Source organism: Lepisosteus oculatus, chromosome 23 (genome assembly GCF_040954835.1).
Source record: "Lepisosteus oculatus isolate fLepOcu1 chromosome 23, fLepOcu1.hap2, whole genome shotgun sequence".
Classification (NCBI taxonomy): domain Eukaryota; kingdom Metazoa; phylum Chordata; class Actinopteri; order Semionotiformes; family Lepisosteidae; genus Lepisosteus; species Lepisosteus oculatus.
In genome coordinates this window covers 15,708,801-15,731,559 of record NC_090718.1, presented here as the reverse complement: position 1 = coordinate 15,731,559, position 22,759 = coordinate 15,708,801, and the positions used below count along the sequence as shown (strand labels likewise).

Sequence of the window (22,759 nt, the reverse complement as noted above, 5' to 3'; positions counted from 1 at the left end):
GGCCCACAGCTCCCCCTGGTGGCGCAGGTGCAGAACTGCAGCAGTCCTGTGGCTGAGAGGGAGGGGTGGGCCAGCGCGGCTCTCCCTCTGCCCTGGGCCCAGCCGACCGCAGCTGAGCAGCCTGGAGCGACACCAGACAGCACCTGGCACAGCACCACAAGGACCTGAGCTGTCCTGCTGCCCGTGTTTCCCTGTTCCTGAGGGGGGGACAGAAGGACACGTCGTGGGGCTCCGCAGTCTTCCTCCTCCTGCGACTCTGAGCGCACCGAGACCTGACTGGTCAGGAATCCAGGCCGAGCCGGCTAGCCAGTCAGAGGAGACACAGGAGGAAAAAGAGAAACACTGGTCCAGCAGAGACTCTGACACACAGTCACTGTCCAGCAGCACTGTGTCCAGCAGAGACTCCGAGACTCTGACACACAGTCACTGTCCAGCAGCACTGTGTCCAGCAGAGACTCCGAGACTTTGACACAGTCACTGTCCAGCAGCACTGTGTCCAGCAGAGACTGACACACAGTCACTGTCCAGCAGCACTGTGTCCAGCAGAGACTCCGAGACTCTGACACAGTCACTGTCCAGCAGCACTGTGTCCAGCAGAGACTGACACACAGTCACTGTCCAGCAGCACTGTGTCCAGCAGGGACTCTGACACACAGTCACTGTCCAGCAGCACTGTGTCCAGCAGAGACTCTGACACACAGTCACTGTCCAGCAGCACTGTGTCCAGCAGGGACTCTGACACACAGTCACTGTCCAGCAGCACTGTGTCCCCACTGTGCCTGTGATGTAACAGGCCCCTTCAGAGACGCACACCTGCCTGGTGTCTGAGCTCTGGAAAGGCTGACTTGAAAGTTCAAGCAAAGGGCTCTGTTTCAGAGGATTGTGTTGCACTGTGGTTTGCAGCAGTAACTTGGGAACAGGGAGAAACACCCCTCTGGTTTAGCTTCTGCTGAGAGGGCAGGTCTGTCCTGAGCAGGGTCCATCCCTGTGGAAGAATGGCTTCACCTTTCCTTAGGAAGGTGCTGCAATCTGTCACCGTTGAGTGGCTGTTCTGTAAAAGCCCAGGCCCAGGTACTAATGCGCATTGGAAATATCTTATACAGTCCCTGTGTTTCGTCCATTACTTCTGTAAATAAACAGATGTTTGTGTCTTCTTACTAGGAAACAGGGCTGTGGCAGGAACGAAGGAGCTACATGGTTGGACACAAGTGGAATTAAGTAAAATACAAAACAGGAGGCACTTTTTACACAAAAAGTGGTGGGAGTGTGGAACAATGTTTCTGTTTGTAATATTTCTTTTTTATTAGCCCTATACAATTTCTTGCATTAGGAATTCGTCTTTTTTCGCATACCCCAGCTTTTCTCCATGGAGACACAGACACACAGACAGGGAGAGAAGCTGGGGGTCAGAGCGCAGGGTCAGCCATCGTACGGCGCCCCTGGAGCAGTTGGGGTTAAGGGCCTTGCTCAGGGGCCCAACGGAGTAGGATTCCTCTGTCGGCTGCGGGATATGAACCGGCAACCTTCCAGCCACAGGCGCAGATCCTGAGCCACAGAGCCACCGCTCCGCCCCATTTAAACTGCCCAGCCATCCTGAAACTCTGGCTTCTTTCAAGAAACAGCTGGATGAGATCCTGGGTTCAATGAGCTACAGACTACCGCAAGGCCCAGATGGACGACACCAGTTTGTAACCTTAAGTTCCTAAGATACTCCTCGATTTACAGGGGTGTTTTATTATCAAAATGAGAGAGCTCTCAATACAATAAATTAATACAATAAATACTAGGTTTATTTACTAATGGACAGGCTTTTTTTTTGACAATACTGCCACATAAAATTCTAATCTCACATGCTGCAAATTCATTTCACAGTCAAATTTTATTGGCATGCGGGACACACTGACATGTTGTAGCTAATACTGACACATGAACTGACATACCGAGAAACCAGCGCAACTGTGATACACCCCTAGCTCCACTCACAGCACATTATGAGTACATTTAGCGCAGGGCCAGTATACTCAGCTCAGGGCCAGTACACACAGCGCAGGGTTAGTACACACAGCGCAGGGCCAGTACACTATGCTCAGGGTTAGTACAGACAGCGCTCTGCCAGTAGACACAGCAGAGGGTTAGTACACACAATGCAGGGCCAGTACACTCAGCTCAAGGTTAGTACACACAGCTCAGGGTTAGTACACACAGCACAGGGCCAGTACACACAGCGCAGGGTTAGTACACTCAGCTCAGGGTTAGTACACACAGCTCAGGGCCAGTACACTCAGCTCAGGGTTAGTACACACAGCTCAGGGTTAGTACACACAGCTCAGGGCCAGTACACTCAGCTCAGGGTTAGTACACACAGCTCAGGGTTAGTACACACAGCGCAGGGTTAGTACACACAGCGCAGGGTTAGTACACACAGCACACTTTCACAAGCTTTTGTTCTGCAATCCAGTGGCTCGTTCGTGATATCCAGCTCAGGATGAGGAGACGGAGCGTCTCTTTCCGCACAGGGTGGACTGGAAGAACTGGGAGGCCCTCTCTCGCTGGGACAGAGGGGGCTGGGGCCGGGGAGGGGGCGGCTCAGCCCTGACGGAGACCGCCACCCCGCAGCCCCACTTGCACAGGAACTCCAGGTGCGTGTGGAAGTGGGAGGCCAGCCGCACCAGGGACAGGAAGTCAGCCGAGGCCTCCTCAAACTGCAGGGGCAGGAGACAGAAGGGGAGACGCCCGTCAGCCGGGCTGACGCAGCACCTGTCCCGGGAGGCAGAACCTCAGAGAGACGGGCCTCCCAGGGAATATTCAGGACAGCTCTCTGGCTTTGTAACCCTATCACATGGCGCAGTGGCGGGTGTGCTGCTCCGAGAGCTCAGTACCTGCTTGGTGTTGGCCCCGCGCAGGCGCTCTGTCCAGACAGCCCCACACTCCAGGCCCTGGCTCTGCAGGCCCACCGAGGCCCTGAACTTCGCCGAGGAGGAGTCCAGCTTCTGCCAAGACCAGCACAACACAGAATCAGTTACCAACGATGAGGACACACTTGAAGAGGCACTCACAGGGTCACAGGCGTCCCAGTGTGGGCCTGCTGCATGGCTCACCTGCAGCAGCCTCGTGGCTGTGGAGTGCAGGGTGTGGCAGAGCTCCAGCTTGTTCCTGTACTGCCCCAGCTCTGAGGAGAAACTCTGGCAAACACACACAGCTCAGGGTTAGTACACACAGCGCAGGGCCAGTACACACAGCTCAGGGCTAATACACACAGCGCAGAGATAACACACACAGATCAGCACCAGTGCACCCAGCTTAGGACTAATACACACAGCGCAGGGCCAGTGCACACAGCTCAGGGCAGGTACAAACAGCACAGGACTAATACACACAGCTCAGGGTTAGTACACACGGTGCAGGGCCAGCAGACACAGCAGGGGGTTAGTACACACAGCTCAGGGCAGGTACAAACAGCACAGGGCCTGTATAAGACTGCATGAGGTTCATACACACATTACAGGATTAGCACACACAATATGTAGTTGGCAAAGATTCTACAGGGTTAACGAGCAGCACAGTAGTACAGGGTTAGTACACTTTAGAAAGGATTAGATCACAGAGTTAAAACAGGAACACTGTACACAGAGCACACATCAGTCTGCGTGAGAGCGTGCCGCACCTCCAGCTGCTTCAGAATGGACACCATGGCCTCCCTCCCTCGGCTCTCTGCAGTCCGGCAGTGCAGCCGGTCCAGCTGGGCACAGCCCCTCCGCTCCCACTGCAGGACGTCCTGCACAGAGTCCGAGAACTTCGACTGGGCCTGGAGCAGCTTCCTCAACAGCTCCAGCCTGAGAGTGGGCACAGAGGCAGATGGAGAGAAAGCCCTCAGACTCCAGGCCCTCAGCACTAAGACAGTGAGACACAGCAGCAAGCCCAGCTCAAACTCCTCATCCTGAGAGCCGGCTGTTTCCCCTCAATCAAGGACTGATCACGCCCGTCTGTAAGAATGGAGACAGACTCGACCCCAACAGGTACCGGGGCTTCAGTGTGAACAGTAACCTGGGGAAGGAACTCTGGCGTATCTTGAATATCTGATAACCGGCCCTCCTTACTGAGCACAATGTCCTGCATTAGAGTCAGACTGGCTTCCTACCAAACTGCCACACATTCCAAAACATTTACACCTCGGCTCTGATGGCCCATCTGGACCCAGAACAGCACAGCCTGGCACTGCTGGAGCAGGACTGTCAGACTTGGGCACTGCCAGCCCATCTGGACCCAGAACAGCAGAGCCTGGCACTGCTGGAGCAGGACTGTCACACCTGGGCACTGCCACCCCATCTGGACCCAGAACAGCAGAGCCTGGCACTGCTGGAGCAGGACTGTCACACCTGGGCACTGCCAGCCCATCTGGACCAGAACAGCAGAGCCTGGCACTGCTGGAGCAGGACTGTTGGACAAGAACTATACTAAATGGGACAAACACCCCGTTGAAGACTGGTGTACAGAGTTTGTAAAAACATACTTCAAAGTTCAGAGAAAAACACCAAACCGTACGTTCAGAGTGGAACTGTGCCTGTACCCAGTACAGAAAACGCTGTATAATTAAAATACACAGAGGAGAGCACTACAACATTGGCTTCACATAAAAAGCAGTGACCGGAACTCCAACCCCCCACAAGGCCCTGCTGAGCTGGAGCCGAATCTGATCTCCTGGCTTCTTCAGGAAAGACCAGGGCGAGCTCCTCCGATCACTGAGCTAGCACCTGCGAACCCCTCTGCTGTGCTCCTGGACTGGGTACCTTCTCTTCAGGTACAAGGAGAGGCGCTGGAGCCTGTCGGTCAGCTTCTGAGGGTCGGAGAGACCAGCCGCCGGCGGGCGGGAGGCCACAGAGCTCAGGACCCCGCCAGCGCTGAGGAGTGACCTGCGCACTGCCTGCACAGAGAGCGAGAGAGGAAGGAGACAGCAATGGGCAAGGCTACTGTTGTGCTGGCACACAGAGCCTGTTTGTGTTTCCGATGCTGCTGTGCTTATGTTTCGGCTACTGCGTTCCGACACTTAGATGACTTGGCGGGTTTTTCTGTCAGTTCTACGAGATGCACAATAAAGAGCAGACGTGTGCGAGATCTCTCTGCCTCAGGCCCCGGTTCCCCGCAGCATAAGAGCTACACAGCAGCTGCCACTTCACTGTTCAGCAGGAGCGACGAAACCCTTTCAGCACAAAGACTTTGAACGAGAACCGAGCAGTGTGTGAAACAGAGTATCCAGTGCGGGTCTCTCTGACACTCTCCTGAGAGTTCTCCGATCCCAGGAGGACTCTGAACCTTGAATGACAGGATTGTCAGCATGATATCCACCCATTTTCTAACTGCTCTATGTAGGACAGGATCAAGGGGGAGCTGGAGCCTATCCCAGCAAGCAACAGGCACAGGGCAGGGGACACCCTGGACAGGACACCACACCTGGACAAGCTTCCCAGAAGCTGATTAAAACCTGTCCTAAACCGTGAGGCAGACCCTGCTGAGCCAGGTGCAGCCTGCGCTGGCCTCCTCACCTCCAGCCTGTGAGTGAGGCCCTGCACGTGGGGCAGGCTGGTCTCCTCCAGGGGCTCCGAGCCCAGGCAGAGCTGCAGGGCGTCGATCAGCGCCTGGGCAGCGGTCAGCGCCGCACAGCCGTCCCGCGCGCCGGCCGAGCTGCTGGACACAGGAAGTGGCACAGAGGACAGGAAACCATGAGGCGCAGCACCAGGCCGGCGCAGACACTCCCCCAGAGGTGGACAGTGGACTCTGAGCACCCAGTGAAGCCAGGCTGGACGAGGTCCTCTGGACAACAAGGGACGCGGACCGAATGACCACAACAGGATAAACGCTCTTCAGAGGTTCAGAGAACGTGAATCAAGGCTCAGCTTTGCCCACTTTGGACGGTGGAGAAGGACTTTAGCCTCTGAATCGATAAGCATCCCGACGCGGAGCCAGAGGACACTGTGCTGCTGTCGGCGATGGTTCGGCTGGCTGTGCCAGAGGTGACACTGACCCACCACCCCCCGGGTTCCCTTACAGCCAGGGTGCAACCGGCCAGGCAGGGAGTTCATCTCGAGCCGCTGTGCTGCAGTGCCCCCTGGTGCCCTGCTGGGCGTCTGCACGTGTGCAGTCAGTGTCCTCCTGACTCTGTGGGCTCAGAGGAAGGAGATGGCATGACAGCGCACTGACGCGAGGGCTGTGGAGACTGCAGGATCACGTTAACGAGCTGTATAATAATGAGTTTATCAAAAACGTGCCAGTCTCAACCTGGAGATGAAACAGAAATAAGTGGAGTTCACCCAGCCTGTGGAGCTGTGCGACAGGCGCTGTGTCCAGTGAGGTGGCACTCACCAGGCCAGGACGCCCCGTGAGGACTCCGTCACCACTGCCTCCCAGGACAGCGCCTGCCAGCAAACAGAACACGGATAAGAGAGCACACTCCATCCGGGCCCAGCGCAGGCCTGCTCCCACCTGCCCCCCCGGGGACTGGGCCGGTCCACTTCCTCCTCTCCCCCCGGGGACTGGGCCGGTCCACTCCCACCTCCCCCCCCCCCGGGGACTGGGCCAGTCCACTCCCACCTCCCCCCCCCCCCCCCGGGGACTGGGCCGGTCCACTCCCACCTCCCCCCCCCCCCCCGGGGACTGGGCCGGTCCACTCCCACCTCCCCCCCCCCCCCGGGGACTGGGCCGGTCCACTCCCACCTCCCCCCCCCCCGGGGACTGGGCCGGTCCACTTCCTCCTCTCCCCCCCGGGGACTGGGCCGGTCCACTTCCTCCTCCCCCCCCCCCGGGGACTGGGCCGGTCCACTCCCACCTCCCCCCCCCCCCCCGGGGACTGGGCCGGTCCACTCCCACCTCCCCCCCCCGGGACTGGGCCGGTCCACTCCCACCTACCCCCACAGCGAGACTGGGCCGGTCCACTTCCTCCTCCCCCCCCCCCCCGGGGACTGGGCCGGTCCACCTCCTCCTCCTCCCCCCCCCCCGGGACTGGGCCAGTCCATTCCCACCTCCCCCCCCCCCCCCGGGACTGGGCCAGTCCACTTCCTCCTCCCCCCCCAGCGAGACTGGGCCAGAGAGCCTCCCTGGTCTCAGTCCTGCCTGCTGTCATTTTCCCCACACAGCAGCGCTGCAGGTCAGAATGTTGTCCTGAACACGTTACAGGGCTCTGGACTTCACTACCAACCCCAGGCAGGGAACTAAGGACATTAGTTCAATTAAGCAATTAACCAGATGAGTATCTAAGCACTGGGAGGGTACTGGGGGACCCGTCCTGTCCTCCACGATCCCCACACCACTCCAGACCCACCTTCCTCAGCAGTCTGGCCTGGCGCAGTTTCCACAGCAGCGCCAGGAGACAGGGGCTCAGCAGCGCCGCCCACAGGCCTGGCAGCGGTGCCTCAGGCCTGTCCCCAGGGAGCAGGAGCACACGCGAGCTCAGCGGCGCCCCCTGCAGGGCCCGAGCCCACGCCGCGGCTGCCAGCGCCAGGCAGCACGAGGCTCCCAGCAGCCCCCACCGAAGGCCGCGCGCGCTGGGAGGCAGAGAGACGACAGGAACAGCGTGAGGAGGAGCAGAGACGAGAAAGACACACAGGAGGACGTGGAGGAGCGGGAGATGCAGCTCATTACTAGGGCCCTTCCCCGCCGTACTCACCCCAGCCCCCCGCCCCGCCGCGCGGCCCCCACGACCCGGCTCCCGGCCGTGCTCATGTCTCTCCCAGGACAGGTAATGGAGGCGCCGGGGAAGCCGGGTCTGCCTTCCTCTTCAGAGCTGCAGGAATGCGGTCGGACCAGCGGGATGAGCAGCCCTGCCTTCCCGAGGCAGCGCTGGAATGCCGTGGAGGCCACGGAGCCCGTGGTGTCATTCTCGGGACAGCTGAACAGCGCCGCCCCCGCGGCGGGTCCAGGGGCTGCCGGGCAGTGAGGTGCTGCCCCAGGGCAACCAACCCCTTGGGCATTTTTGCCATTCAAGATTGTTCCTGCTGATCCTGCTCTGTACTTGAACTCCCTCTTTGTAGCCAGACATGTCAAAGCAGAAAAGCCACCCTTCTTACCTCTCACTGCTGCGCCCTGCCTGCCAGTCAAGACAGCTGTCTGCTCCAGGCCTCCCTCTACAGAGCTGGGTGTGTTCATGGCAACCCCCCGACACGGACACACACGGACACACACGGACACACACGGACACACACGGACACACACGGACACACACGAGCTCCAAGCACAAACCATGTCCAAGTCCAGTTTAACTCTTCAAGTTTTATTTTCACACAAATACAATCTACCACCTGTTAAAAGGAACAACATTCAGCAAACTGAATCTGGGACTAGTACAAGACTGTGAGAGTCCCTAGTGCTGTGAGCTCAAAGAGTGGAACGCAGCCGGAGACACGTTCCTGGAGACGAGGGGGATCACGCGGCCTATGGCAGCTCAGGGAGAGGAGCCGCCCTGCAGCATGCTGGGAAAGGCAGCTGTGCTGAGAGCCGTCATGGCGGAACTTTCCTGCGGACAATGATGGAGGACCAGAGGGCCCCCCAGACCGCGTGCATCGGGCTGCTCAGATACGGCGCCCCCCGGCACGCGCTTCCCACAGTGCCGCTGCTCCGCGGCTGGGACACCACACCCGACCCCGTCGGCCAGCAGGCACACGGGCAGGCTAAACCAGCCCGGCTGACGTGGAGCGCCAACAAGCAGAGGGCATCCGCACGCGCCCCAGCCCGCCGACCCGCGGTAGCGCACGCTGTCAGAGGCAGGCCTGCCGAAACCACGGCCCTGAGTGGCTCTGCCCCCCAGGAGCCCCGTCCCCGCGCCATACCGCGGCCAGCGGCCCAGCGGGCGAGACTAAACAGCCAACAAACTCCGGCACTGTCCTTCTCCTCCGACGAGACGCACTAATAAAACCTCACAGCTGGCCCTCGAGCACACCGCGCACGATACGTCCCCCTGGCCTGGACCCCAAACTTGACGTTACCCCTCCTGCACTGACACTGCCCTCCCCTCGACCCCGAGCAAGGATCGGCCAAGGCTGGAACGGCTCCTCCGCACTCCTGCAGAGCTCTTAGTTACTTACTGTTCTTTTCTTACATTTAATTGATCAAAAGTTCTTCTGAAGCTGGAGACTTCGAGCACTCAGCTTCAGAAGTCAGGAGCAAGGAGCTGTAAAACGATGATGACTGCTGTTAAAGGAAACGGGCGAGTCCGGGGGGGGCAGGGCGAGTCGGGGGGTGCCGGTCGCGGACGTGTCCCCCTCCGCCTCCTCACGCGACAGGGAGCAGCACCTTCTGGCTGCTGACGATGTCACTGAGCTGCCGCTTGATGTTCAGGAAGTGGCGCTTGAACTCCAGGCCGTCGCCCTGAACATGGGGAGAGGGAAACGTAGTGCCGCATTTGTGAGACTGTCAGAACCGAGGAGCGAAGAGATCCTCAACCCGCGAGCAGTCAACAGAGGCCCCTTTGAGCCACACGGCCCGGGTCCGAGCTCACCTTGGACAGCCTGAAGTCCATCAGGATCTTCTCTTCCATTTCCAGCAGATGCACCTTGAAGATCAGCTTGTTGTTACGGCGATCCATTGTGGAGACGGTTACCTAGGAGACAGAGTGATGCGACACGGGACGCAAGGTCATGTGACCATGCTTCAACACTCATGACATGTTTAGATAACACCAGCCTTAACCAGCCCTGACAGCATCCAGGCAAGGATAAATGGTGTTGACACTTTGTGTTTGCCAATCACAGTGATAAGTGATGACATTATACTGAAGATCATTTGTAGCACCAGCATCAGAATCACATACACCATTTCTACCAGTGTGTTATTTACCTGAAGGTGTGACTGCATTAAAAAACAGTCTTTTAGGAAAAATCATCACTATTTTAAGATTAAGATGTACAGCAAAATTCTGATTTCATATTTTTATCAAATGAATGCACTGTGCAGCTAGAGTCCCTCCCCCCTCGGTACCTGATTGGTGCAGGTCTGTTTCCTGAATGCACCGTGCAGCTACAGCCCCGCCCCCCTCGGTACCTGATTGGTGCAGGTCTGTTTCCAGGTGTAGCCCATGCGCAGGCAGACCTTGCGCAGTGTAGCGCAGGATTGTTCTGCCTCCAGCGTGGTGAAGAAGCGCGTCATCCTCTTGACCAGCCGCTGCCAGGGGGTCTGACAGAGAGAGACATCATGCCTACAGTGTGCTGTGACCCGGGTGTCCCCTGCGCGAGCGCCCGTCCCCTGGGCGGCGTGTGCTGTGACCCGGGTGTCCCCTGCGAGAGCGCCCGTCCCCGCGCGGCGTGTGGTGTGACCCGGGTGTCCCCTGCGAGAGCGCCCGTCCCCTGGGCGGCGTGTGCTGTGACCCGGGTGTCCCCTGAAGACCTCACCTGGCTGGACCCTGGCGTTCCCAGCAGCTGGCTGCCCAGCAGCATGTGCTCCGGGCAGGCCGGCTGGGAGAAGCTGATCTGCTGCACCATGGCCTGCATGCTCCCGGGACTGGACTCCCAGGACGACGCGCCTGTGACCGGCTCGGGCTGGGAGCTCGAAAACTGCACCCTGTCCTCACTGAGGAGGACACCGGAGGGACAGGGAAGGAAAGGAGAGAGAAACGTCTCCTGAATGAAGTGTCCGGAAAAGCGCTATACTAGTGAAAGGGATTATTATTATGCTGTAAAAACAAATAAGTAGCTTTTTCTTGGCCACAGTCACAATGATTGCAAAGCAAGGGCTTCTGATAAGTGAGAATTAGAGACCATCTTCACATGCTGTATGTGGGGAAACACACAGCTCAGCTGCAGTGGCCCATCAGGACCCGGGGGGGAGAATGGCCCTCCCCACCACGCGCCGCGCCTCGCCACGCCACCACACTGACCTGCCGGCCCGGCCCACCGGGACCCTCTCGGAGTCCGAGCGCAACAGCTTGTGCCCCAGGCCCGGGGAGTCGCCCTGCCCCCCGGAGGAGAGAGGAGGCCGCTGCGCCCCTGAAAAAAACAACAGCGCGTCACCGCCCCGTCGCGGTCGGAGCACAGCCGGTCCGGAGCAGCAGAGCCACAGCAGAGGACGGGAACACAACCGGATCGCTTGGAGAGAGCGGGTCAGCGTGCCCCTCCTGGCTCCTGGGAGCAGAGGTCAGCAGCTCTATCTCTGGCCGCCCACTGGAGCCCAGCAGTGAGAGCCTGGCCAGTACCTGGAGGGGAGGAGTCCGTGGGGCCAGCAGGGGGCGCTCACCCTGGGGTCTGTGTGGGTCCTAATGCCCCAGTACAGTGACGGATGAGATGTAAAATCGAGGTCCTGACTCTCTGTGGTCATTAACAATCCCGGGGTGTTTCTCAAGAAGATTTGTATGTGTTTCTTTGCTATAAAATACTATACTATAAAATGCTATAAAATGTCAACAGCCTTGAGTTAAATTTTTCTTCTCCTAAAAGTGTCTGCTCTGCTACTTTGGACATTAATATGTTGATATATCTTGCTAGCACCTATATCACCCTGCAGCTCCCGGCTGGCAGCCCCACTGGAGCTCAGCAGTGTGAGCCTGGTCAGTACCTGGAGGGGAGACTCCTGGGAGAGCTGAGGCTGCTGCTGGGAGAGGTGTCAGTGGGGCCAGTAGGGGGCGCTCACCCTGGGGTCTGTGTGGGTCCTAATGCCCCTGTATAGTCATGGGGACACTACACTGTAAAAGGCCTCCTAATAACCCCCGTCTCTGAACTGGCCTCATCACTCTGCTCTCCTCCCCGCTGAGAGCTGGTGTGTGGGGAGCGGACTGGAGCATCATCCAGGTGGGGGTACACACTGGTGGGGGTGGAGGGGATCCCCCCGACCTGTAAAGAGCTCTGAGTGGAGGGTCCAGAGAAGCGCTATAGCAGTGTAGGGAGTTACAATTAACACCATTACTAGCACTGGGCAACTTCTCCCCACAAAGTGCCTCATAAAAACTTTCAAAGGAGGTTGTTTTCTTGAAGTCACCCTCTCGATCGGAACCGCACCTGACTTGCAGCCCCTGGTGAACCAGTGGTCCTTCTTGATGTCCGGGATGGCGATGCGGCTGGCAGGGTCGTGCAGCAGGATCCGGGTCAGCAGGCCTGCGGTCAAGCAGAGACAGGGGGCACACCCCCCAGGATTGAGGGCCGGGGTTCACTGGAGGCTCCACCCCGTAACGCAACTGCGCAGTAGTCCGAGGACTTTGACAGAAAAGTATTAAGACACAATAAACTTTGAGAACGATGAAACTCCTCCACCACCTCGACAGCTCTCAGGGCGGGCAGACAGAAGAGCCTTACTGAGCGGGGCCGCGTCCATCTTCTTCCAGGGCGAGAGGAAGGTCTTCCCCTGCAGCCAGTCGGAGTACTCCTGGCAGGTCTCGCTGGGCTGGTCCCACGGGAGCTCTGCGGCGGCACAGCGACGGGGCGCGTCAGACTGAGAGGGCAGCACTGCAGTGCCACCGGGGGAGACGAGCCTCCGCCGTCCCACTGACCCCCCGGGACACACACACACCGGACCCCCCCTGGGACACACATAGTCACCCCTGACACACACTGACCCCCCCTGGACACACACACCGGACCCCCCCTGGGACACACATAGTCACCCCTGACACACACTGACCCCCCCGGGACACACATAGTCACCCCTGACACACACTGACCCCTGACTCCACTGTCCCACTGACCCCCCCAGGACACACACACTGGACCCCCAGGACACACACACACACACACACTGGACCCCCCCCGGGACACACACACACTGGACCCCCCGACTCCACTGTCCCCCTGACGGCAGCACCTGACACAGGCCCGCGCTCTCACCCCCGGCCAGCATGGCGGTCAGGACGATGCCGCAGGCCCAGACGTCCCCGGGCTGCGCGTGGAAGTCCGCCCGCGAGAGCAGCTCGGGAGCCACGTAGGGCAGCGTCCCGCACAGCCGGGACAGAAGCCGCTCCCGCCCGCGGTGCCGGAACATGGTGGCCAGGCCGAGGTCGGAGATCTTCAGCTGGTCTGGGGCCAAGAGGACGGAGGAAACCATCTCAGTGTCACCAAAACGCCCCGCGTCCACTCACAGCCTTCAAATCAGGCTGTACACTGCCCAGCAGGAGCCACACCAGAGGCTGGACGCCTCTCGGGGACAGGCCGGGGACAGGGGGGGATTAGGGGGTCGGTACACTGTCAGGACCCAGCCCAGCTCTCACCTCTGTCGTCCAGCAGCAGGTTCTCCGGCTTGATGTCCCGGTGAGTGATTCCTATTCCATGGAGGTACTCCTGTGGAGCGCACACACACACACACACACAGTTATCCCAGCGCACTGGAGTCCACGAGCCACAGTGACGCCTCCCTCTCCGCCCCGCGGCCCCCGAGACGCACCTCCCTCTTCAACCTGCGGCCCCCGAGACACTCAAGCACGGCCCCCATCGCTGCAAGGACTGCTGGGATCGCTGTGATCGCTCAGCACGCCTCTCACGCTGGCTCGGCACACAAGAGCCGCTGACCCCCCCACCCAAACGAAGGCAAAAGGAAGAAGGGGGACCCCCGGACCAGACAGCCCAGCCGGGGACACCCCACCAGCGCGGCGCTGAAGGACAGACTCACCACGCCGGCAACCAGCTGCTGGAAGAACCTGTGCGCATCTCTCTCCGGCATCCCCACGTCCGGCTCTGAGGGAGGGAGGGAGAGGAGGGTGAGGAGAGTGAGGAGGGAGAGGAGAGTGAGGAGAGTGAGGAGGGAGAGGAGAGTGAGGAGAGTGAGGAGAGTGAGGAGAGTGAGGAGAGTGAGGAGGGAGAGGAGGGAGAGGAGGGTGAGGAGGGTGAGGAGCAGGAGGGGCGCCTCACCGATGCGGTCGAAGAGCTCGCCGCCGCTGCAGTACTCCAGGAAGATGTAGTGCGTGTCCCCCTCACGCCGGTGGCCGTAGAAGCGCACGATGTTGCGGTGGCTGAGCATCTTGTGGATGCAGATCTCCTTCTTGACGTTGTCCGCACAGTCGGCCGCCCGCGAGGTGTCCACCACCTTCACCGCCACCGCCTCCTCCGTCTGCCTGTTCACCAGCAGACGCACCCTGGCGGCCAGAGAGCACACGGGTGACCAGTCGCCCCGCTGAGCCCGAGACGAGCCCCCCTCCCCCCGCCAGCTGCTCCTGCAGCCCAGGCCAGTCGGAGATCAGGAGAAGCACGCACAACACACACTGGACAGCACACACTGGACAGCACTGCCTCCGGCACGCACGCACAACACACACTGGACAGCACACACTGGACAGCACTGCCTCCGGCACGCACGCACAACACACACTGGACAGCACTGCCTCCGGCACGCACGCACAACACACACTGGACAGCACAGCCTCCGGCACGCACGCACAACACACACTGGACAGCACAGCCTCCGGCACGCACGCACAACACACACTGGACAGCACTGCCTCCGGCACGCACGCACAACACACACTGGACAGCACTGCCTCCGGCACGCACACACAACACACACTGGACAGCACTGCCTCCCGCACGCACACACAACACACACTGGACAACAGTGCTTCACCCAGCCACAGAAACTGGGCACAGGCAGACCCGACCATGCAGAGAACACAGGCTCACTGACCACAGGCTGGACACAGGCAGACCTGGCTGTACAGAGAACACAGGCTCACTGACCACAGGCTGGACACAGAAACATTTCAAATCCCAATGTGGGCTGAAAACAAGTCCCCCAGTCCTGCAGTGTCAGTGAGTCCGCAGGTCCGACAGCCTGCAGGACCATCGATGGACACCGGCCTGAGGCGTTCACAGTTACTGCTGGCACATCAGGCCCCCGGCGAGCCAGGGCGCGGTACTTACTCTCCATAAGCCCCCTCTCCCAGCGTCTGCACCACGTCCCAGTCCTGCACGAAGGGCACGGCCATGTCCAGGGCTCAGGGACACACACACCTGCTCGCCCGGCCAGACGAGAGCAGAGACAGTCAGAGCACCTACAGGCGCCAGCGGTATCACACACAGCTGCACCCCTGACACACCGGCCACTGCGGCTCCGGCAAGACAGCACCCTCACCAGAACCGACACCCGCCCCGGGCTCCGGTCCTCTCGGAACCAGAACCGACACAGGGACACCTGGAACACGCTGAAGAGCCCGTCCGGGCCGCGGCGCACAGCAGGGAGCTTTTAGAAACGCCTTTGACTCGGATCGAAAAGGCGCTGCGCTTCGCACCCAACTTCTCGACAGACTGCAGCAGTCCGCATCACGGCAGACCAAGGCGATCGTTGCCCGTATTTCGGATTTTTTTAAAATCAGTTTACCCCTCCGAAATAACTGCACGGCCGCGCTTTGGCGCGCTCCGGTCTCAAATCTCCTCCACGCTCCTTCCGCTCTGGGCTCACGCACTTCCTGTTGACGTCGGCAGCAGGGGAGATGGGCGACATGCGAATGACGTCAGCGGGACGACTCTAATCCGCCATCTTGCTGTTGGGTGACAGCGCAGCGTTTTCAAAAGCGAATGAAATAGCGCTTTGTTCACTAGTACACGTTTCCGAGATGTGTTTTTTCGGGGTCGTGACGTCAATCAGCCCCCCTATAATGTCGTAGGGAAACCGGGCCGGTCTCATTCGTTAGTGCTGCGTTTGTGCTGCTTCCATTCCCGAGATATAGCGCCTTGTTTTTCCTGTGATCAAGTGACCATGCACGGTGCCTTTGACCTCCAGTGACCCCGTCTGCGGACCATGGCAATATTGGAAACATGTTTTTTATTTTCACATAACAGAAGCGAACTTATATCTGCATTTTTTAATAAACTCATTAGCCGTGTGTTTGTATTTACAGGAGTCTTATGCGCAAATATGAAGCGATGAGCTCACAGTCCTTGTATCTTCGTGTTTCCGGCCAGTCTTGGTGTAGAATACAGCGTGAGGGCACACCTGCCCCCTGAAGACACAGGTGTGGGCGCCTGTGTTAGATCCTCAGGTGAAGTCGAGTCTTATGCAGTCTGCGATGTACTGACCCAGACATGTTTGCTTGTCCTGCTCCATGAAGGTTCCCACCCGCCCGTCGAACAGCACAAACGACGGTTTGTGTTGCTGTAATTAGCGTTTGTGCTGCTTTCGTTTCCGAGATATAGCGCCTTGATTTCGGGTAATCACGTGACCATCTACAAGGAAGTTTACAGGTACCAACAAACTCGGTGCTTGAACTCCTGATTGTGATGAAAACAATGGGGGCAATGGGGGCCAGGCAGGCAGGACTGTTTGACGGCTCTCTGAACGATGGCGCCGGCCGCAGCAGTGTCCCCGACCCTCTCTGGGGGATCTGTTGGGAAGTCCTCTCCAGCCACGGCCTGCCTCCGCTCACAGAGGACTCCCAGCTGAGGACTGGCAGGAACAGGACCGCAGCGGGTCCCGTCGGTTCCCACATGGCAAGCACCATGTCAGCCTGTAGACTTACTACATCGCGTCTGCGGGGAACTGAACACAAAGCTGAAATGCCTGTATCCCAGGCAACGAACCACCAGCAAGCAGCAGGAAGCTGAAGGCTGAAGGATGGTGCTGCACAGCAGGACAGCTGCTGTAGGGTCACCCGCTGTGCCCCAGGGCAGAGAACAGGCCAGACACCAGGGTTCAGTTAAAAAAGCCTTCTCTCTTTAATCATCCCCTCCCCCGATCACAACAGGACGACTATTACCAGAGCCACAATGGAATTCACTGTACACAAGTCCCGGGTTTGTCCCATAATAATACAACTTCTTTTTTTACATTATACAAGTCCCTTCAGGTTAGGAGGTCTTCAAGAAGAAAAAAAAAACAAACAAAATCATGTTATCCTCTTTTTGCGGCCTGCAGGGCGTCCCGTCTCCGAGATGAGAATCCATCGCTAGGCAACGGCGCCCAGCGCGACCACAGAGCCGAACGAGCCGCGCCGCGGGAAGACCACCATGGAGAAGAGGGTCGCTCCGTCTGCAAGCGAGAGCCCCCCGGTGGTCGCCGGCCGCAGGCGGGGCTCCGGGCAGCTCAAGGGCGCTCGCTCTCTGCGCCCCAGAGGCTCGGACAGGACACGCGCTCCTCCTCTCCATACCCTGCACGGGGAGCCCCTCAGAAACAGGGCAAAACGCACCCCCTCTGCTCCTGGGGGTGTCTGCAGGCGAGAGGCATCTCGGGGCGCAGGAGGAGGGAGGGGGGAGTCTACCGCAGCGACATCTTCACTCCGGCTCTCCGCAGCCCTCGGACACAGAAAACGTCCAACCTTGACCTTCTAAGAAAATAAAAGCTCTAATATATTACACCGAACCTCCAACAGAAAAAGCCGCACGGATGCGTTTTATCCCTGGAACCCAGCGTCCCGTTCTTCCTGCCCTGCGCCCTGGGTCAGGGCTTGGCGATGTGGACCTCGCTGGCGCCGCTGCCGTTGGTGGTGGTGGTGATGATGTACTGCGCCGCGGGCTGCTGGGCGGCGGCCTGCTGCTGCGGCTCCAGCTGGTCGGGGTGCACGGGGGCGCTGCTCTGGGGAACGGCCGCCTGCTTGGGGTCCAGCTCCGCCTGCCCCTCCGAAATCACGTAGTGCGTCTGCAGGAAGAGGGGTGGGGGGGTCAGACAGCCGTCTCAAGCAAAAGCCTGAGCCGCACAGTCCAGACACCTGGCGCCTGTGACCGGGACTCCCAGCGCCCTGCTGCCGGCGCCCCGGACCGAGGCCTGCTGCCGTACCCTGCTGTCGCCGAGAGCTGCACACACTGCAGAGGGAGTGCCTGCGATACAGGCGTCAGCGAGGAGCGGGAGGCGAGGCCCACAGCAGGAAGCTCAGGGCTGAAGGATGTTGCTGCACAGCAGGACAGCCCGTTTAGGGGTCACTCGCTGTGCCCCAGGCCAGACAGAAGGCTTTTTTTAACCAAGCCCCGGTTCTTTAGTCATCCCCTCCCCTGGAGATGGGGACAGGATGACAGGGCTCCTCCACTGGGTGCCAACCCTCCTTCAGGCGCTGCGGGGCTCTCCGCAGGCCAGCGTGTCGGAGAAGGGCAAGGAGGAGGCCTCCGATTTTAACAGCCGTCTCGGGGGGACACAACCCAAATACCTGACAAACCCTCCGGAGCCACCGACTTGTAAGAAACCTGCTGCACGTTCGAGTGACATCGCTGTGACAGGGACACCTTCCACAGAAGACCACCCCCCCCCCGACTCGCTCGGATGTCAACAGGCCGAAACCTCCTGACCTGGGACATGGTTTTGACCTGACCGCTGTTCACCGCGCTCACTGGGGCCCCGGTCTCGGCGATCACGTACTGGGCGTGGGGGAGAGTCATCATCTGGATCTCCGAGGCTGGACAGAAGAACGAGAGAGGAATGTAAAAAGCCTGGAACAGGGCTTTGAATGACACCGACCTTCTCTTCACCCCCTCGACCAACAGCACAATGTGTATCGAGTACGGTCAGCACCGGTCAAAGATGACAAGATGTACATCAGCACTGGGGAAAACCAACAGGGCGGCCCAAGATCTTTTCCGGTTTCTCAGTCCAGTTACATTCTTCAAATTACAGGGAAGGTTTGGGAGCGACACCGAGCCCGAGGACAATCCTGTTGGCTCGTCTTCACTGCGAGAAGATCTCTAGCTGGGGTACAGAGGGACTCATGCTAGAAAGTGTGCTTCAGCAGGTGGGGAGGACATCCCCAGCTACAAGTCACGATCTCGAAGATGCCATACAGCTTTCGAAAAAGACACAGACTGCCACTACACTTAGGAAACAGAGGCAGGGTATTTCAGCACTTTTTCATAAAACGGAGCCAGCTGTCCATTCTGGAACACAGAGATATTTTCTAATCCCAGGGGCCGATCAGTGAAAAAGGGCTCATTCGGGTCGTGAAAACTATGACCAGCGTGTTGCTCTCCCCATTCTCTCTCTACACGGTATTCCGGACTCTGGAGCACTGCCGCACACAAACACGGAGTGCATGGTATGAGCACATGACATGCGTGTGCTTATAGCAGGGTCTCCAGTCCTGGTCCTGCAGGGTTTCTGGGTCCCGACAGCAGCGGAGGGGATGGGAGTGATCACCCACAGGCAAATACCGGCAACCACACCCACCCTCCAGGGCCAGGGCTGGGGGCCTCTGTATGAAACACGAATATGTCCAGCCCAGTCACTCACAGTAGCCCCTGTAGTTCCAGTTGCTGGGCAGGTAGGCGTGCTGCACTGCCCCCTGCTGCTGAGACGAGGGTGTCTGCAGGGTGTGGCTCTGCGCCAGGGTTACCGGGGTGACGGTCTGTAACTGGGAGGGGCTCAGCTCCTGCGTCGCCTGCTGGGAGGAGGGGCTAAGTGGCTGCCCAGCTACCTGGGAATAAAAGGGAGAAGAGTCTTTAGACGAGCTGGCCAATCCTGAAGAGAACAGGACCTGGCTCCCTTGAACACCCTTAACCACAGCTTTTCTAATCATGCACACAAACATCTTTACATTTCTTTGTATCAAGGGTTTCTTGTCCCAATTTCTGCCCCAGTTGACACGGTACTCATCTGATAAAAGAGCAGCACAAACTGAAGATGCTTTAAAGCCATAAGTGAATCTTCAGCAAAGAAACTTCGATGACAACGGTTCCCAGCACATGACCTGCCCTGCTCTGGCTTCAGATTACAAAACGCTGCTCTCTCCACTTGCTGCGAGGCCACACTGGTCTCTCCCGGCTGGGTTCACTGCCGACGTTCGGCACCCAAGCCCCGGCACTCCCAGACCACACGAGCTGCATCGCGGACGAACGACATCGGAAAGACCAGCCAACCTCCCGCCCTGAAAAGACACAGAAGGGGCACACCCACGAGGCACCCCTCTCGCAAGAGGACCCGAATCCCAGCGGGAAGGTGCGAGTTTCCCCCTGGCCCCGCCCGGGCCGGTTACCTGCGCGGAGCCCTGCGCGGAGCCGGCCGGCTCGGCCAGCTGGATGTGCTGCACCTGGATGGAGTGCTGCGTGTAGCCGTGGGGCTCGTGCAGCTGGCTGACGTCCACCGTGGAATGCTGGGAGGTGTGCGGAGAGGACGCCTGGGGGGGGGAAGACAGGGTGCAAACCTTCAGAGGAAAACTACCAACAGGCTGCGCGGCATGTTAACTCCTTATACATCTATAGCGCTTCTCTGGACCTCCACTCAAAGCCCTTTACAGGTCATGGGGATCCCCTCCACCCCCACCAGTGTGCAGCCCCAGCTGGATGATGCTCCAGCCCTCTCCCAGCTCTCAGTGGGGAGGAGAGCAGAGCGATGAGGCCAGTTCAGAGACAGGGCTTATTAGGAGGCCATGATGGGTAAAGGCCAGGAGGAGATTTGACCAGGACACTGGGGTAACACCCCTACTCTTCTCGAGAAACACCCCGGGATTGTTAATGACCTCAGAGAGTCAGGACCTCGGTTTTATGTCTCATCTGAAGGACGGGGACACTATACTGCAAAAAGGTGCCATCACAACAATGGCCCATCAGGAGCGCCCCCTGCTGGCCCCACTGACACCTCTCCCAGCTGCAGCCTCAGCTCCGTGGGCTGGAGGGGCCCAGAACAGTGTCCCCCGCAGCGGGTCACGGCGAGCGCCCCTCACCGGCGCCACCTGCACGACCTGCAGCTGGATGTGCTGCGGCTGGGCCTGGGAAACGGGGATGTACTGGATCCGCTGGTAGTCCCCCTGGGGCGTCCGGTAGTCCGAGGTCAGGGTCTGGGAGAGCTCCGTCATCGCCTGCGTCAGCAGGTCTGTGGTCTGGGACGGAGACAGAGGCACAGTCAGAGGCGAGAGACGCAGAGCTGCAGCCCTCCACTCTTCCTCACTTCAGTTTCGTGCACGCGGTTCCCATCTGGGAGAGTACCGACACGGTCTGTCTGAAACGGACTGTAAGGAACCGGGAAATACTCGAGATCTTGAGTCGCGGACACTATTGAATACTGTACTGACGATATACAATACAGTCATTCACGCTACTTGGAAATCAAACGACTCTATATCTTCTTAGATATTGATCTCTGCTCTAAAATCGTCTGATAAGGTGCTCAGTCTTTTGGAAAACGAAAACGAGTTGTTTTTTAAAATTCTTTGAAGTAACTTACTCCAGCGGCTGATCATTTTAACTCCCTGAATTGACATTTCTTAATTAACATCCCTTTGTTTAGGAAGCGGATGAGCTGACAGCCAGCAGTGTGTGTGTGTGTGTGTGTGACCCCCCCCCTCCTCACCACCACAGCCTCTGTGGTGGAGCTGTCGCTGGTGATGACGGCCGGCGTGCTGCTGATGATGGCCGTGCCCAGAGGCGTCTGGATGGTGTTGGCCAGCTGTGCAAACTCGGGGTGCTTCTTCCGGATGTGCTGGACCATCTTGGTCTGCGGGAGAGGAGGACACGGAGAGAGACAGGCATGGTCAGAGGGAACGTCTCCAGCTCCAGCCATTCAGGACGCAGATTCCCAGGATGAGCTTCTCGGGTTGATGACATATTTCATGACGGCCCGCCGAGACTGCGTGGAGACCCGGGTGGACTGATCCCGACTCCTCCACACAGCGGAGCGCAATCAACTCAACCACCTCCCGCTGGCAAAGGGCACAAGGGTGCGAGCCGAGAGCAGGGCAGTGGCTGCGAGCTGCAGCCTTCAGCAAAGCACAGACAGGTCAGCTCGCAGGCCCAAGGGGCACATTCGGTACCTTAAAATCTGTGCTGCCTGCACACCCTGCGAGCCACGCCATCCGTGGGCAAGTACTTAAACCTGAAACAAGGCGCTCCTGCGCTCGAACGGGGGTGGGTGTGGAGAACAAGGCCTGGGTGGGCCGGCAGCGCCGCTCACGGTCAGGAGACGGGAACGAGGACTCGTGGTCTCGCCATGTCTGGGCGACAGGGCGCACTGCCGGACTGGCGGTGTAGCCATCTCGGCAGGACGCTGACCGTGTCAGCACTGGGACTGGAGCACGAGCCTCCTGGCCTCCCGACACCGTCCAGCCGGGAGCAGGGAGGCCGGAGGGGGATGCCTCCCGAGCCGGCTGCAGGCCCTCACCTTGCTGCTGTACTGCTTGGAGCAGTGTGGGCAGCAGACTGGCGCGGTGGCGATGGTGCCGGTCAGCTGCGTGTGGGTGCTGAGCATGGGGTCGGGCTCCCCGGGGCCGGCCGGCCGCAGCTTGCGGATGCTGGGGGGCAGCTCGGCGCCGGGGTGGTTCTTCAGGATGTGGGCCTTCCGCTTGCTGGCACTCTTGTACACCTGCCGGAGAGGCCACAGTCAGACGAGCAGGGAGAACTGCTTCCGGAGCCACTCCGGACTCCGGGATCTTCGGCGCAACACGGGCAGAGAGAGAGAGAGGGACAGAGCCGCGAGAGAGCACCTTGTCGCAGTACTGGCAGAAGTAGTCTCTGTTGGGCTTGATGATGGGCAGGGTGAGCTCGGGCACCTCGTCGATCCTCATGTCGGGGTGGCGCTTGGACAGGTGGTTCACCTGGAGGGGCGACACCAGGAGTTTCAGGGACCCTCTCGGACACATACCTCCCCTCCCCTCGTGACACAGCAGATGTGGGGTGTTGATGGATTTTAAACAACCTGCTTCTCCCCGACAGGCCCTCTTGCCCCCTCAGACACGCACACACGCCCGCGGGGCCTCACCAGCATGCCCCGGCGCCGGAAGCCCATCATGCAGAGCCGGCACTTGAACATGAAGCTCTCGAAGTCCGTGGACGGCACCTTCTGCTTCAGCGTCTTGGAGCGGTGGATGCGGTCGGCCTTCTTGGCCTCGCGCTCCGGGTTGTGCATGCGCTGCATGTGCTCCCGCAGCTTGTCCTTCCTCTGGGGGCACGGGAAACAG

The 22,759-nt window shown here is 59.3% G+C and overlaps 3 protein-coding genes across 7 annotated transcripts in view; all 3 read right to left on the bottom strand.

Moving 5' to 3' along the window:
- Positions 1 to 1,860: 1,860 nt before the first annotated feature.
- On the bottom strand, positions 1,861 to 8,136 carry LOC107075607 (uncharacterized). Its single transcript, XM_069183084.1, has 9 exons — positions 8,058 to 8,136; positions 7,313 to 7,764; positions 6,358 to 6,410; positions 5,541 to 5,682; positions 4,788 to 4,921; positions 3,665 to 3,833; positions 3,099 to 3,182; positions 2,880 to 2,990; positions 1,861 to 2,702 (listed from the first exon to the last, which is right to left on the bottom strand). Exons 1-9 carry the CDS (start codon positions 8,134 to 8,136, stop codon positions 2,481 to 2,483), a joined length of 1,446 nt encoding a protein of 481 aa, XP_069039185.1. The 3' UTR covers positions 1,861 to 2,480.
- Positions 8,137 to 8,244: 108 nt separating this feature from the next.
- chek1 (checkpoint kinase 1) lies at positions 8,245 to 15,340 on the bottom strand. 3 transcript variants are annotated; one of them, XM_015337329.2, is made up of 13 exons: positions 15,274 to 15,340; positions 14,817 to 14,906; positions 13,812 to 14,035; positions 13,573 to 13,637; positions 13,175 to 13,244; positions 12,795 to 12,983; positions 12,267 to 12,371; positions 11,973 to 12,068; positions 10,859 to 10,967; positions 10,374 to 10,551; positions 10,027 to 10,158; positions 9,485 to 9,586; positions 8,245 to 9,354 (listed from the first exon to the last, which is right to left on the bottom strand). In XM_015337329.2, exons 2-13 carry the CDS (start codon positions 14,879 to 14,881, stop codon positions 9,259 to 9,261), a joined length of 1,431 nt encoding a protein of 476 aa, XP_015192815.1. In that variant the 5' UTR covers positions 14,882 to 14,906; positions 15,274 to 15,340; the 3' UTR covers positions 8,245 to 9,258. The 3 variants fall into 3 exon arrangements, with proteins under 3 accessions (XP_015192815.1, XP_015192813.1, XP_015192816.1); XM_015337327.2 differs by having other exon boundaries at positions 15,028 to 15,337; XM_015337330.2 differs by lacking the exon at positions 8,245 to 9,354 and having other exon boundaries at positions 9,498 to 9,586; positions 9,964 to 10,158; positions 14,817 to 15,337.
- Positions 15,341 to 16,583: 1,243 nt separating this feature from the next.
- The window catches only part of prdm10 (PR domain containing 10), a 29,715-nt gene continuing 23,539 nt past the window's right edge, over positions 16,584 to 22,759 (bottom strand). For all 3 annotated transcript variants that reach the window (XM_069182489.1, XM_069182490.1, XM_069182491.1), the window contains 9 exons: positions 22,561 to 22,740; positions 22,286 to 22,396; positions 21,964 to 22,164; positions 21,157 to 21,300; positions 20,531 to 20,686; positions 19,844 to 19,984; positions 19,102 to 19,285; positions 18,168 to 18,274; positions 16,584 to 17,526 (listed from right to left, as the gene is read on the bottom strand). In XM_069182489.1, the coding sequence (XP_069038590.1) occupies positions 17,329 to 17,526; positions 18,168 to 18,274; positions 19,102 to 19,285; positions 19,844 to 19,984; positions 20,531 to 20,686; positions 21,157 to 21,300; positions 21,964 to 22,164; positions 22,286 to 22,396; positions 22,561 to 22,740 (1,422 nt within the window). In that variant the 3' untranslated portion in view covers positions 16,584 to 17,328. The remainder of the gene's footprint in view (positions 17,527 to 18,167; positions 18,275 to 19,101; positions 19,286 to 19,843; positions 19,985 to 20,530; positions 20,687 to 21,156; positions 21,301 to 21,963; positions 22,165 to 22,285; positions 22,397 to 22,560; positions 22,741 to 22,759) is intronic.

Coding starts and splice junctions, on each gene's coding strand:
- LOC107075607 (XM_069183084.1), bottom strand. CDS start 8,136: ATGAACACACCCAGCTCTGTAGAGGGAGGCCTGGAGCAGACAGCTGTC. Junction 6,411..7,312: donor AGGCCAGACTGCTGAGGAAG/GTGGGTCTGGAG, acceptor GTTTGCTGGCAG/GCGCTGTCCTGGGAGGCAGT. Junction 3,183..3,664: donor CCATTCTGAAGCAGCTGGAG/GTGCGGCACGCT, acceptor TGTGTTTGCCAG/AGTTTCTCCTCAGAGCTGGG.
- chek1 (XM_015337329.2), bottom strand. CDS start 14,881: ATGGCCGTGCCCTTCGTGCAGGACTGGGACGTGGTGCAGACGCTGGGA. Junction 12,984..13,174: donor CCTGCTGCTGGACGACAGAG/GTGAGAGCTGGG, acceptor TCTTGGCCCCAG/ACCAGCTGAAGATCTCCGAC. Junction 10,968..11,972: donor CACCAGGGGCTGCAAGTCAG/GTGCGGTTCCGA, acceptor TGTTTTTTTCAG/GGGCGCAGCGGCCTCCTCTC.